The 15,223-nt window shown below is 47.8% G+C and overlaps 1 protein-coding gene across 6 annotated transcripts in view; it reads left to right on the top strand.

Moving 5' to 3' along the window:
* MARF1 (meiosis regulator and mRNA stability factor 1) overlaps positions 1 to 15,223 on the top strand; it is an 891,622-nt gene that overhangs the window by 217,674 nt on the left and 658,725 nt on the right. For all 6 annotated transcript variants that reach the window (XM_085632075.1, XM_085632071.1, XM_085632074.1 and 3 more), the window contains 2 exons: positions 571 to 797; positions 10,161 to 10,278. In XM_085632075.1, the coding sequence (XP_085488201.1) occupies positions 571 to 797; positions 10,161 to 10,278 (345 nt within the window). The remainder of the gene's footprint in view (positions 1 to 570; positions 798 to 10,160; positions 10,279 to 15,223) is intronic.

The following is a 15,223-nucleotide window of genomic DNA, read 5'->3' as shown; positions in this document are numbered from 1 at the left end:
AACAGATACTGGTGGTCGCCGCTAGAAGCGGGCACGGCTATACAATCTATGCTCAGTGTGTGATCTGCAGCTTATATGCCTCGAACGGAAACTGCTACTTAACAGTATGCATCTGTTCTTGGCATGTAGAGCTGCAGATCCACATACGCCCACCCGCCTCCCGGCTACCTTTATCTGTTCCAGTATTATTTTATTTAGATACAGCATACATGGGCATCTTTTCTGTTTCTTACAAAACGCCATAATTTCCCTGCTGGCAAAAAACAATCTGATGATGGAGCCGATGCCCATGCGCACTATGATCCAAAGGAGGAGTCACCTATCCCGTGACTTCCAAAGACTTTTCCAAGACAAAAACAAGTGCACACATCCGGGCCCAACACCAGATGGTGATCTATGCTCAGTGTGTGGATCTGCAGCTCTACATGCCAAGAACAGATGCATACTGGTAAGTAGCATTTTCCATTTCTCTCTTTGCCAGTGGTGGTTGTAAACTGCTGGTGTTCGCTATTGTTTGGTATTGTGTTGCAAATGGAATGTTTATTCATGTTTGTTATTTATCTGTTTTAGGGTCACCAGACCTTTCTGTTGCTGGTCAAATTCAAGAGAATTTACCCCCAATTGGAGTTTTTTGGGACATTGAAAACTGCTCAGTTCCAAGTGGCCGTTCTGCTGTGACTGTAGTGAAACGGATTCGTGAGAAGTTTTTTAAAGGACACAGGGAAGCAGAATTCATCTGCGTGTGTGATATTAGTAAAGAGAATAAAGAGGTTATTGAGGAACTGAATAACTGCCAGGTACCTTTCAGCTTTACTGTGCACATCATTTTCTGGTTTTGTACAGCCTGCCTTTAGGTTCTTGCACTTTGTAGAAGATTTGGCAACTATACCTTCCTTTGTTTATTTAAAATGAGCACTGCTCACATTTGAGGTTACTTTACACAAAGCACTGATGTGAACATGTTTCAGAACTGGAAACATGAAAACAGTGCGTTAGACCCTATAACGTTTAATGCATGGTTGTAAACCAAATGAGAAAGTCATGTGTTTTGGCATGAAACTCGCCTTTCAAACTCTGGAGGAGGGGTGAAAAAGAGGTCCAGCAGAAAACCAGAAGGCAAAAAGGCATTTGTATAAAAAACCAACTTTAGGGGCTATAGAGTAGATGGGGGCAGGAAACATAGGGTTCCTGCTCTTTTCCACAACAAACCAACCAAGAAATGAAATGCCTTGAGCTACAGCTAACACAGTAAAATAATTGAATATTAAAGATGTGAAACAAAAAAAAGCAAAGTAGATTCACTGATCTTTTCAAACCACATTTTTCGTGTTTTAAGGCAAAACTTCTTTCAGAGGAGGCTGGTGAATCCAGAGAGAGTTCATTAGGCAGCTTTGTTAGCATTTTAAATTTCAGTGCTTTTACTCCTCATTAAAGTCATTTTCTTACTTTTTATCTAATTACCGAACACTAGCAAAACCCTGGAGTGTTTTGAGGAAAATACAGTTGTATTTGTACTTTCTTGAATCCTGTAAATTTACACCCCAGCTGTTACACGGAGATAAACCTTCAACTCCTGAGTCCGTCTTGGACGTGTGGGACGCGCTGTTCCTTGTGCACCATAGGTGCTAGAAGAGTTGACTGCGCCAGTGGGCTGCTGCGCTTCCCAATAAACTTAACTTGTGGTGCACGTTGTACTCTTCCCAGTCTCCACACCTCTATGGTGGTGGGGGGCCCTCAGAGAAGACTGATACAGCGACACCATTGCCCAGTGCTACCACCCTCCCATAATCCTTCAGTAAGGACTTCTGGGATATATACGCAACCTTTTACCTCAGGCATACCATGCCTGTGAAGATCAGACCATCCAGAGCAGGAAGCAGTTTAAAATGTCCATCCTTGCTACACAGTAATAGCTTCACCAACCCTGCATGATCTAGCAAATAGTTTACAGACGGTTTCTGTTTTTGTAGACCTATATCTCCAAGATGGATTACAGCATGTTCATGGGTCCTCAAAACTGTTAGTAAGACTCCAGAAAAAAAGGCATAACTAAATTAGTGAAGGAGTGGGGCAGCGCACACCTTATTTTTCAAAATAAACTAGTTAATATGAGAAACTCTTAACCTAGGTGCTACAGTGTTATCCTTGCTGTCAGTTCAAGCATATGTAACGAAATGCTGAGAGAAAAAACTAACCAATGAGGTTGTTTACACTGTGCACAATACTGTGGGTGACTAGAACCCTTTGTTTATACAATCCTTTTTTAAACACGGTACAATAATCGAATCCAACCAATCTGATATATACAATGACATATATATTTGGTATCAATTTTTACAGAAAATATGCATGGTTATACAAAAACTATCAAAGCAAATGAGGTAATCATGCCATTTCACAATTCTTATGGCATATTTAGCATGTAAATGCGTCATGTTCGAGGTATGTGGGCTGCTGAATTCATATCTGTGCATAGATCGCCGCCTAGTGTTGGGTCCGGATGATTGCACATTGTTGTCCTGGAAGAGTCTTCGAAGTATCACGAGATAGGTGGCTCCTCCCCTGGACCACAGTGCGCATGGGTATCCCCTCCATCCTTAGATTGTTTTTTTCCGCCATTGGGTTCGGATGTCCTAATCTTAGCTCTTAGAGTATTTAGGCCTTTATTCGTCGGGATTGTTTTCGTTCGGCGCCGAGTAGTTTCATCGAAGTTAGCCATTTGCCCTTCGACGTCCGAGGCCCGATCAAGATCGACGATGGAATCAAAAACATCGAATAGCCCCTTCAAGCGTTGCCCTCTTTGCAACGCTAAGTATGCTCGCTTCGACGTGCACCCGGTGTGCAACAAGTGCCTCTCTCCAAACCACGACGAAGCCACCTGCATGGCGTGCTCCAGGTTTCGATCGAAGTAGACCCTTTGCATTCGTCGAGCAGCTTGGCTCGAGGCGCAGAAAGCGGCGCCGCACCCGGACAACATCTTCGGGACCGAAGATGAGGAGGTCGTGGACCTTGACGTTCAGGGAGAGATGTCGGATCCAGCGTCGGAACGTGAATCCGACTATGATGCCGAAGACGAACATATAATAGATGAAGAGGAGGATGACGTCGTCGTACAGGTAGGAGACGACGAAGAGGCCCTTGGGGCCGAGGAGGATGGCTCAGAACATGAGCTAGGCCCTCAGGTCACCACAGGGCCGAAGGAGGCACTCGACAAGGCTCAGGTCGCGGGATCGCCACAAGGCCTTACCCAAGATCATTCCTCTAGTTCTTCCGCCCCGCATAAACGCCCGGCGTCGAACTATCCTAAAGAGCCATCGGTATCCAAAGCGCCATCACTCGATCAACGAGAATCTAAACTGAAGGCAACGGCACCGAAATCGAAACCAAAAGTAAAAGAGTCTCTCCACGGCGACAAGGCCTCGAAGCCCTCTGAGCCGAAGACACAAAAGACGGCTGTCGACGCCAAGAGAGGTCATGGGGACGTCGAGCCAATGGGGGCGCCGACACTCAAAGCCAAGGTCGCCGACCCCAAATTATCGGCGCCGAAGAGCATCCACACAGATATGGAGGGCGGCCATCGAGAGCCAACCCATGCCACTATTCCGGTCCAGAAGACGTCATCTGGTACGGGGCTTGATGCCACAACGAAGAAGGCGTCGAAGGACCGTGTCCAATCCACGACGCCATCGCCCTTTGTCAAGCAGAAGGTGTCGGAGTCGTTATTACACATCCACGACAAGGCGTCCACAACTGGTGCGAAGACAGCCCCGCAGTCGAAGACGGTCAGCGCGGTTCACATCGCGTCGACGCATATAAAGTTCGGCCTCCCACCAGCGGTGCGACCGAAAATGTTCGACGCAAAGAAGGGTCTCGACCAGCAAGAAGCTCGCGGCCCGAAGAATCCTGTCGATGCACCAGCAGGAATACAGATGAGACAGAGACCTGTTGCAGTGCCTCACGACGATGAGGTTCCACAGCAGTTTATCGACGCCACCACTGGTAGACTTTCCATATACAAACGGAAAATCGTAACAGACACCAATGGAGCCATACAAGATTCCATTGAAAAAGAAGAGAACCACATCACCAGTTCTGGTGGAACATATTCAATTTGGCACCCCAGAAACTCAGCCATTCCCGCCCACACACTCTGATTCGGATGCTGGAGATAATGGTGATGCTGAGGGCACTTATCCTGTGGACACTGACCCTGAGGACCCAAACCAACCTTGGGTGGACAATACGGATGCAGGGGACACACATACTGCTCCAGACACACAGGCATATGTGGCAAAAACATCTCCTACAGAGGACACTGCTGCTTTCAATGCCTTAATTGAAAGAGCCGCCAACAATCATGACGTACAGCTCCACACTGATCCTATTGAGGACGACTTTCTAATGGATACCTTCTCTACTTCAGAAAGATCTGTGAAAACTCTGCCCATGCTGAAGGGGGTCCTAAAACAGGCTAATGACATTTTTAAGGAGACCACTAGGGCGAGAGTCCTTAACCCTAGAATTGAAAAAAAATATAGGCCAGCTCCAGTGGACCCTGCCTACATAAAAGGACAGTTGCCTTTAGACTCATTGGTGGTTTCCAATGCTTGAAAGAGAGCCAACTCACAGACAACGGGTGATGCTCCTCCCCCCGACAAGGAGTCTAAGGTTTTGGAAACATCGGGAAAGAGGGTTGTTGCACAGGCAGCTAACATCTGGAGAATTGCCAACACTCAGGCACTTCTCGCTAGATACGACAGGGCGCATTATGATACCCTAGAGACACTGCTGTAGCACCTCCCAGATCAGTATAAAGAAGGAGCAGACACACTTATTAGAGAAGGGAAGCTCATTAGTAACGCTTGCATTAAATGCCCTCTTGACGCAGCTGACACTGCAGCTAGGGCTATCAACACCAGCGTCATGTTAAGAAGGCATGCTTGGTTGAGAATCTCGGGATTCAAACCAGAGATACAAACAACTATCCTCAATCAACCGGTCAACCCTAACTCCCTCTTTGGCCCCGAGGTTGACACCACCCTAGAGAAACTCAAAAAAGATGCAGAGACTGCCAAGTCTGTGGGGGCTCTGCAATCCCAGCAGTTTCGGAGTGGGTCCTTTCGTCGCTCTAGCAACTGAGGACCATCTAAAACACAGAACTCCCAACAGTCGCAGTACACAAAAGGAGGTACACAGCCCACCTATAACAAAAATAGTAGCGGTGGATACCGTGGAAACAACATCAAAGGCAGAGGAAACAACAGCTCCAGGTCCTCCGCCACCAACAAACAGTGATACCTTGTCACTGCCCCCCCGACCACGTAACACCTGTCGGGGGGAGACTACAGATGTTCCTGCCAGTCTGGGAATCCATTACTACAGACAGGTGGGTGAGAGAAATTGTCCAGTACGGTTGTTGTCTGGAGTTCACGTCCACTCCACCCAACATACCACCAAGACACCGTCATATGTCCGCAGAGCACTTGCACTTATTCCAACAGGAGGTTCTCAGTATGCTCCAAAAAGGAGCCATAGAACTCGTGCCTGCAAAGGAACGAGAATCAGGGGTGTTCTCACTGTATTTTCTAATCCCCAAAAAGGATGGATCTCTCAGACCCATACTAGATCTAAGACCTCTAAACCGTTACATTCTGTCAGAGCATTTTCACATGCTCACTCTGCAACAAGTGCTACCGTTGCTCAGTCAGGGAGACTTTCTCGCAACATTGGACCTCAAAGATGCATATTTCCATATACCCATACACCCCTCACACAAAGTATTTCAGGTTCACTGTTCTCAATCAGCATTACCAGTTCAAAGTCCTCCCTTTCGGGGTAACGACGGCACCCAGAGTGTTCACCAAGTGCCTGGCTACAGTGGCGGCACACTTAAGGAGACAGCACATACATGTCTATCCTTATCTGGACGACTGGCTTATCCAGGGAAAGTCGGCCCAGCACTGTGCCAGCCACATGTCCCACACCATTCACCTTCTTCACAGCCTGGGCTTTTCACTGAATTATCCAAAGTCCCACCTTCAACCCAACCACGTACAGCAGTACCTAGACGCAACCATAGACACTCTGGCAGCCACGGCACAGCCAAATTCAGTGAGGATCAACAGCATTCAGTTGCTCATAAAGAAATTCAGACCTCAACACTCACTCCCAGCAAGAGTGTTTATGCAGTTGATAGGCATGATGGCCTCCTGCATCTTCATAGTCCCACACGCAAGATTACATATGCGCCCGCTACAGGAGTGCTTGGCACGTCAGTGGAATCAGGCCCACGGACAGTTAAAAGACCTAGTGTTGGTGAGCGGTCGGGCATACAACTCTCTGCATTGGTGGAATCCACAAAACCTTTGCAAGGGCCGACCGTTCCGGGAGCCTGTTCCACAAATCATACTGACAGCGTACGCGTCTCTCCAGGGATGGGGAGCTCATGTACTCAATTACACAGTGCAGGGACTATGGTCAACACAGCAAAGGAGGATGCACATCAACCTTTTGGAACTAATGGCGATCTTCCTTGCAATGAAAGCATTCAAGATACACTTGTGCAACAAGGTCGTGTTGATCCGAACGGACAACATGACCGCCATGTACTACATACAGAAGCAGGGAGGAACACACTCGCCACAGTTGTCTCATCTGGCTCAGAGCATGTGGAAGTGAGCCATTCAGAGGAACATCTTCCTCATGGCGGAACACCTCCCAGGCAAAGACAACCAGATGGCAGATCTGCTCAGCAGGCACAGCCACCAAATGCATGAGTGGGAGATACATCCATCAGTACTCCAACCGTACTTCCAACAGTGGGGTCAGAGATAGACCTATTCGCCACAAGGGAAAACGAAAAATGCCAAAACTTTGCCGCCAGGTTCCCACATCCACAGTCGCAAGGCAATGCGATATGGATGAACTGGTCAGGCAAATTTGCGTACGCTTTTCCCCCAGCACCATTAATACCGCTGGTGGCACGCAAGCTCAAGCAACACTCGATGACGCTCATCCTGGTTACTCCAACGTGGGCACGCCAGCCATGGTACACTACTTTTCTGGAACTCTCCGTGGTACCGCATCAAGGGCTACGGCTCACACCCACTTTTTTAACGCAGAGCCGTGGCGAAATTCAGCACCCAGATCCGCAACAGCTGAACCTGGCGATCTGGCTCCTGAGATCCTAGAATTTGGCTACCTAAACTTGCCTCCAGACTGTATGCATATCATCAAGGAGGCAAGGAGACCCACTACCAGAGCATGCTATGCGGCCAAGTGGAAGAGATTTGTCATGTATTGTAAAAATAATTACATAAATCCACTGGATGCGTCAACCCAGAACATTATCTGTTATTTATTACACTTATACAGATGCAATCTAGCATACAATTCCATCCGTATACATTTAACCGCATTGGCAGCTTACCTTCAGAACAGGCAGCACCTCTCACTCTTCAAAGTGCTTGCCATCAAAGCTTTCCTGGAGGGCCTCAAACGTGTCATTCCCCCTAGACACCCCCCGTCACCAGTCTGGAACCTAAATGTGGTCCTCACCAGACTAATGGGACCACCTTTTGAACCTCTACACTCCTGTGAGATTCAATTTCTAACCTGGAAAGTAGCTTTCCTCGTTGCCATTACTTCCCTAAGACGAGTTGGTGAACTTCAGGCACTCGCCATTCAGGAGCCATTTATACAGGTTCATGCAAACAGGGTCGTGCTACGCACCAACCCTACTTTCATGCCCAAGGTAATTTCGCAGTTCCATATGAACCAATCTATAGAACTACCAGTGTTTTATCCTAATCCTGAGAATGCTCCACACCCTTGATATCAAAAGAGCTCGCATGTACTATATTGATAGAACACAATCTTTCAGGAAGACAAAACAACTGTTTGTTGCCTTTTCCCCGCAGCACAAGGGCAACCCCATTTCCAAAGCAGGGATAGCTAGGTGGATCGTTAAATGTATACAGATTTGCTATGAAAAAGCTAAGCGCACACTAACGATTCCTCCGAGAGCCCACTCCACTCGAAAGTTGGGTGCCTCCATGGCTTTCCTGGGAAATATTCCCTTAGAGGAGATATGTAGAGCAGCCACATGGTCCACTATACCTACCTTTACCAAACACTACTGTGTAGATGTACACTCAAGGCAGCAAGCTGCTGTAGGCCAGGCTGTTCTCAAAACTCTTTTTCAGACTGCTGCAGCTGGCACGGGCAGCCGCCGCTAACCTGAGGGACTGCTATATAATCTATGCACAGATATGAATTCAGCAGCCCACATGCCTCGAACTGAATATGCTACTTACCAGTATGCATCTGTTCTTGGCATGTAGGGCTGCTGACATTCATATCGCCCACCCTCCTCCCCGGCGCCTGTAGCAGCTGTAGCATTCACTGATTTCTAGTTAGCATGGTCATCATTCACTGTATTACATTCCATCTATGCCACAATGGCGAAAAACAATCTAAGGATGGAGGGGATGCCCATGCGCATTGTAGTCCAGGGGAGGAGCCACCTATCTCGTGATACTTCGAAGACTCTTCCAGGACAACAATGTGCAATCATCCGGACCCAACACTAGGCGGCGATCTATGCACAGATATGAATGTCAGCAGCCCTACATGCCAAGAACAGATGCATACTGGTAAGTAGCATAATCAATACATTGCAAATAAACAATACATGAAAGTAAGCCCGATGCATTTCGGGACTAGCGTGTCCCTTCGTCAGGGGCAATCCCTCGTAGATTTCGTTTCGTAACACGGGTCAGTTGCTGTAAAGTTACCGAAGTAGCGACCGCTACTTCGGTAACTTTACAGCAACTGACCCGTGTTACGAAACAAAACGTGATCTACGAGGGATTGCCCCTCACGAAGGGACACGCCAGTCCCGAAATGCATCGGGCTTAATTTCATGTATTGTTTATTTGCAATGTATATGACGCATTTACATGCTAAATATGCCATAAGAATTGTGAAATGGCATGATTACCTCATTTGCTTTGATTGTTTTTGTATAAAAATGCATATTTTCTGTAAAAATTGATACCAAATATGTCATTGTATATATCAGATTGGTTGGATTCGATTATTGTACCGTGTTTCAAAAAGGATTGTATAAACAAAGGGTTCTAGTCACCCACAGTATTGTGCACAGTGTAAACAACCTCATGGGTTAGTTTTTTCTCTCAGCATTAACTAAATTAGTGACACTAGTATTTTAAAAAAAAATGTAATAAATAATTGTTGCTTGATTGTACTACAGCCTGATGTTTGATTAAGGGTAGAAGTAAGTTTTGATTTGTGGTTTTCGTAAAGCACTTCTAACTAACCTACAGTGGTCTCAGAAGCCTACATACAGGTTGTGGCGAAAAGAGAACCAGTCAATTGTCTGACAATGATTGGCAGTTCAGTAAGTATTAGATGTCAAATATGTCACCAAATGGGAAATGAGCCTTGAAGAAAAGCAAGCGTCCACAAGCTAAGGGTGAAGAAAGCAAAGCATAAAAAAAGAATAAAAATAAATTCCATTGAGCTTAAAGTTCCTTCTCTCTCGTTTTTATCTGGAAGGTTGTTCATATTACATTTCATTACAGTTGCCAGTAGAAAGGAGAACTTTCTCAGTGGATGGGTTGACAAATGTCTATCTGTGGAATTACGGGAAGTAAAAATCTGTCTCATTAATTCGATCTATAAACTCAAGTCTTAAAAGCACACTAGTTTGTAAACCAATACCTGCACAGCTCCTGATTTTATTGTAGTACAAAAAATGTAGTTGATTACAGCTCTAGGATGAATTTTCTTTACATTGCTTTGGTGGTTTCCTGGGTTGTATGAGTGTTTATACTACAACCATATTAATTTGCCAAATAATTCTGGCAAAAAAGTTTGTAGTCTCTAGTGAGGCCAACATGCGGTTTCCAAAAATGCATCCTTGCCAATGTAAATCCTGTGCTTTCCTTAGGTAAATCCTTTCTAGATTAAATGCTAATGTCTTATAATTTTTTCAAATAGTCTATTCTCTTTTTTTATGCTAAGGCAATAACGTAAAGATAGACCTTGTATTAGAATTCCAATTCAGATTGCAGTGAATGATTCTTTCTATCTCTGGCACTGAGTGAAAAAATACCAATTTTTGCCCAATACTACAGGTGACAGTTGCACACATTAATGCAACAGCAAAGAATGCTGCCGATGATAAACTGAGACAGAGTCTGAGGAGGTTTGCTGACGCCCACACTACGCCTGCTACTGTTGTTTTAGTTTCCAGTAAGTGTCTAATACTTATCGTGTTGCTAGGTCACTTCGAGTTGTCTAAATTATGATTGTTGGTAATAGAATTGAGAGGTATTGCAGGGCCTTTGCAGCGTGGGTCTAGGAGGGCCCGTGCCAGATTCACAATCTCCAGAGGACTCATTAGCATGAAATAAATCTAAATGGGACTGTGTTAGCAGTAAATCTGAAACTCTTGCATGGGTCTGGAACTCCTCATTTGGAAGAGGTTTTTTAATTTGCGCACAGTGCTTTGCTTTGTGAATAAAATATAAAGGATCCCTAAGAGACTGTATACTTAACTCCAGTTAAATGATATTTGAGCTACCTGCTTAGGGAATACAGACAACAATGACAGGCCATTCCATATACACAATAACTCACCATGTCATACTATACAGTGACTGGACATATAATACCATACGGATGCCCATACCATACAATGCCAGACCATACCATGACAGAACATACCATAATATACAGTGATCAGCCATGCCATCACAGGAAATGCCATACAATCACAGGCCATACAATCTAAAACAGACCATGCCATACAAACACGACCAGGCCATACCATCATAACCATACCATATACTATGTGAAAGTTGACAATATGTATAAGATCATTATATAATATATTGTAATATAATAATCTATTTCTACAAAAGTTGTACATGACGACCTACAAAAACAAAAAATAACTGGCCAAGCCAATGGACCTTGAGTAGGAAACTGAAGATGGGTGGGGTGAAACTATTTTTAGCCTCTTATAAAATACATTATTGCTCTAATTTTCTAAAAACCCATTGTGAGAGTGCCTCTTTTGACATGGTTGCCCCTCACATTTTGCCTGGACATTGATCTGGTTTCAATTGTATTACGCAGGGTCCTAGCCACCTAGATCCTCTGTGCCAGTGCTTCTTCCCAAAAAAATGTACTGTAGGTACCAAGGGCACTGTGACCAGGGAAGGCCTCTAATAGCTGGGTGCACTATACCAGTGATGAGGGTACAAGTGCATGAGCCCTGTGTTACATCCTGCTTTTCCTCCTTCTTTGTCCTTCTTTAGTGTTTGTTCTAAGCTGCTCAGCATGTATCGATGATGTCATTTAGAGTTCCTTTGTGTATGTTTGATTCTATGGTCAGTTATATCTGAGGCTGAGCAGCAGGGCAGCTGCTCCCGGTGGGGCCTTAACTGGGGCCTTTACTGAATTACATTCTTGCTTGTATCCTGTACATTTATTCCTGATTACTAAGAATAAACTCACATCTGTACGCAGCAACAAAAGGAGTCTTATTTTATTTTATGGAATGTTACACCCTGTACCCCTACAGTGCCTAAGTCAAATCTCCGACATTGTTAGTGCGTTAATGCCATAAAAAGTATACAGTATGGGAGTTTGTCATCACGAACTCCACAGCACCATAATGGCTTTACTGAAAACTGGGGAGTTTGGTATCAAACACATCAAATCCCACAGTGGTATCAGTGTGGGTTTAATGAAAAAGTCACTCAGAGGGCATCTTAGAGATGCCTCCTGAAAAACGACCTAGCTGAGTGGCTGCTCGCTGGCTGCCACCACCAGATATGTTTCTGGACCTCTGGGTCGAGAGCCTGCCACTCTCAGGGTCCTGAAACAAAGCATATCCTGGGATGAGGTGCCAAGGCTCCTCCCCCAGGATGGGCAAGGTTCACAAAGGGGACACTTCAAAGGCTTGCCGCCTTTGTCAGCTACTTCAGCCATTTGCTGCTCCCAGCAACTGGCCCCCACCGGATCTGACCCCCCAGTGTGGGCGGGAGAATCGTCGGGAAAACCAAGTTAGGAGGAGAGGTGTTGTAAGAAAGTGGCTCTGTATATACTGTTCCCACATAGGTACAGTGTGCACAGAGTCCATAGTCCCCAGACGTTAAAGTTAGATATAACCTTACTCTCTAAAGTGGTAGCTTGGTCGAGCAGTAAGGCAGTATCGGAGGACAGTGTAAAGCATTTGTTGTACACACTCAGCAAATGGTCTCACACACTCAAGAACTGAACTCCAGGCCAATAGTTTGTATATAAAAATATATGGTTTTATTTTAGAACCAACAATAGTTAACAAAATATACTTTCTCAGAATGAGATGCTTTAGATAAATACTTTCAATAGGCAATAGACTTTTGAGTACAGTGGCTACAGTTGTTGCAATGGACAACACAATTTCAAACACAATTATACATTGAGCTCCATGGGAATTTCTAAGTATATGCAATTAGTTACTTTTTGGATTACTTTTCTTACCACAGGACTGGGTCGTAGATTCAGTCCTGGGACATTTCCTGGAAACAGGTGAGTAAAAACGTTTTGGTTACAGATATGATTTTTAAGGAATATTATTGTATTTTAAAAGTTGGCACTTAAAATCTTTTTCACATAGAATCACCAATGTGATGGGAGGAAATTCACTTAGCAGGTAAGTGGGGTTATCGGTACTTTTTCTTACTCAGTGTTGGATCCTGGATCCAGCACTGGTGCATCTCCTGTAAACAGTTGAAAGAACACGAATTTTAAGGAATATTTGCAAGTTTCAAAAATCGACACTTAGAAGAATTTCTGCTGAAAACCGGGCAATGTTATCCTATGGAGGAAAATCAAGTTAGTGGTACGTACAGTTATTACTTTTCAGGGTCAGTGCTGGGCACCAAGATCCAGCACTGGGATCTCTCCTGATAACAGGTGAGTAATTTCGTATCTGAAAGAAACACGTTAGTTAGATTCCTCACCTTAGAATATCCCCAGGCGTCAGACTGGATCCGGAAGATTTTTCGTCAGCAATACCCCTTGCGCGTCGCTAGGCGTCGTCTGCGGCTCCGCGTCCGTCGTCGGCGTCGTGCGCCGGGATGACGTCGTCGGAGTACTTAGACGCCGCCCTCGCGCGCTGACGTCAGTTCTTCTTTTTTCCGCGCCAGTAAGCGCAGATCCGGGAGAGCTACCCCTTTTAGTCTTTTTTGACTAAATCTTTTTGATCATTTTTGATCCTTGTCTGTCGACATCTGGTGCCGGTAGGATGCCTGGGTTCAAGGCTTGTGAAGATTGTCATCGACTGATGTCGGTGACCGATCACCACCGCCGGTGCCTCTACTGCCCCTGACTTCGAAGGCTAGGCGGGAGCGGTCCCGCAAGCTTCTGGAGCTTCGCCACTCGGCTCCGCGTCGTGCGCGATCCCGGTCCAGGAGGAGGTCCAAGGATCGCTCGCGGAGCCCTAGCCGACGCCACCATCGCTCGTCGGGCTCCAAGTCGTCGGGTAAGTCTAAACACTCTAAGAAGTCGAAGCGGCGACATCGCTCTTCGGACTCCCCTCGCCGGTCGCGCGACTCGGCCGAGGGTCCAAGTGGTTCCACCCCCGCGGCTCCGGCGGAGCCGCAGGTGCCGCGTCCGCCCCCATACCTTCCGGTCCCTGGGGCTGACGCGGCGCCGGCGGAGATCAGTGCCTTCCTCTCGGCCATGAGGAGCCTGGCCCCGCCGTCGACGCCCGCTGGCGCGCCTTCGGGCCCCGCGGACTCGACTGGGCGACCTCGCGTGCCGGCGGCTCCGGCCCCGGCGCCGTCGACGACTCCGGTCTCGACGCCGCAGGTCCCCACGGGGCCCTTGCCTGGGCCCCAGTCGACGCCGGTTGACCTTGTCACTCCTCCACCGGCGCCGACGCCTGAACCACCGACGCCGTCACCGGCGCCGCCGACGCCGACGCCTGTGACGCCGACGCCCCGGTTTAGCCCTCATCCGGACCCGACGCCGGCACGGCGTCCGCCGACGCCGCATCCGACGCCGCTTGAGACCTACCATCTCTACAGTCCGGTTCCGATCATTCCTCCTGTTTATCAGGAATCGGAAGAAGGGGGCGACTGGGAGGGGTTCGAGGACCCTCTGGCTGTTCAGTCACAGCTTTCTCAGGACTGGGCAGATGAACTGGGGGAGGCCAGCGGCCTGGACACCTCGCCAGACGCTGGATTCACTTCTCCTCCGACCGTGGCTTCGGAGGAGGGTGCAGCATTTTCTGTGGTGCTGCGCAAGGCGGCTGAGGCCCTTGGGCTCGAGTTGCCTGCCGTGGCTGTGAGGACCAACATCCTCACTGAGGTGCTTCAAACCTCAGCAAGCTCCACTGAGCCTCTGCTGCCGTTCAACGAGGCCCTCACTGACGTTCTGCAGGGCACCTGGTCAAGCCCTCCACAGTTCCTCCTGTGGATAGGAACGTTGCCAGGCGCCACCGCCCTGCTCCGGGCGACCCCAGTTTCCTGTCCCAACACCCCACCCCCGAGAGTCTGGTTATCCAGGCCTCTACTTCCCAGTCCTCCTTCCCGACCGCTCCGCCGGACCGGGATTCCAAGAGACTCTAGCAGTTTGGCAAGAAACTGTTCTCGTCCCTTAGTTTGGGCCTGCGGTCCTTAAATACCGCCTGTCTCTTGGACCGTTATTCCCATTCCCTGTGGGATACGGTGGAGGACGTGCTGCCCCTGTGTCCGGAGGAGGTCCGGACGCGGCTTACCCAGGCTTTGGCCGATGGGAGGGATGCAGCACGGCACGCCATAAGATGTGGGCTTGACACCACGGACTCGCTAGGTCGGGCGATTTCCACCACGGTGGCGCTCCGCCGCCACGCCTGGATGCGGTCCACGTCATTTTCCGGGGATGTCCAGAACACCCTCATGGACATGCCCTTTGATGGCACTCGCCTGTTTGGTGAGAAGGCGGACAGTGCGCTGAACCGTTTTAAGGACTCCCGGGCTACGGCCAAGTCCTTGGGCCTCTCGGCTCCGCGGGCGCACACCTCCGCTTTTCGCCCCTTTCGTGGCCAAGGAAGGGGCGCCTCCTCACGTCCGCAAAGCCACCAGCCGCAGAACCAACCTGCGCGCGGTCGCGGACGTGGCTTCCGCCGTGGCGGAAATGGAGGACGACGTGGTCAGCCCAC

Source organism: Triturus cristatus, chromosome 10 (genome assembly GCF_964204655.1).
Source record: "Triturus cristatus chromosome 10, aTriCri1.1, whole genome shotgun sequence".
In the NCBI taxonomy this organism is placed as follows: Eukaryota; Metazoa; Chordata; class Amphibia; order Caudata; family Salamandridae; genus Triturus; species Triturus cristatus.
This window is presented reverse-complemented; position numbering and strand designations above follow the sequence as displayed.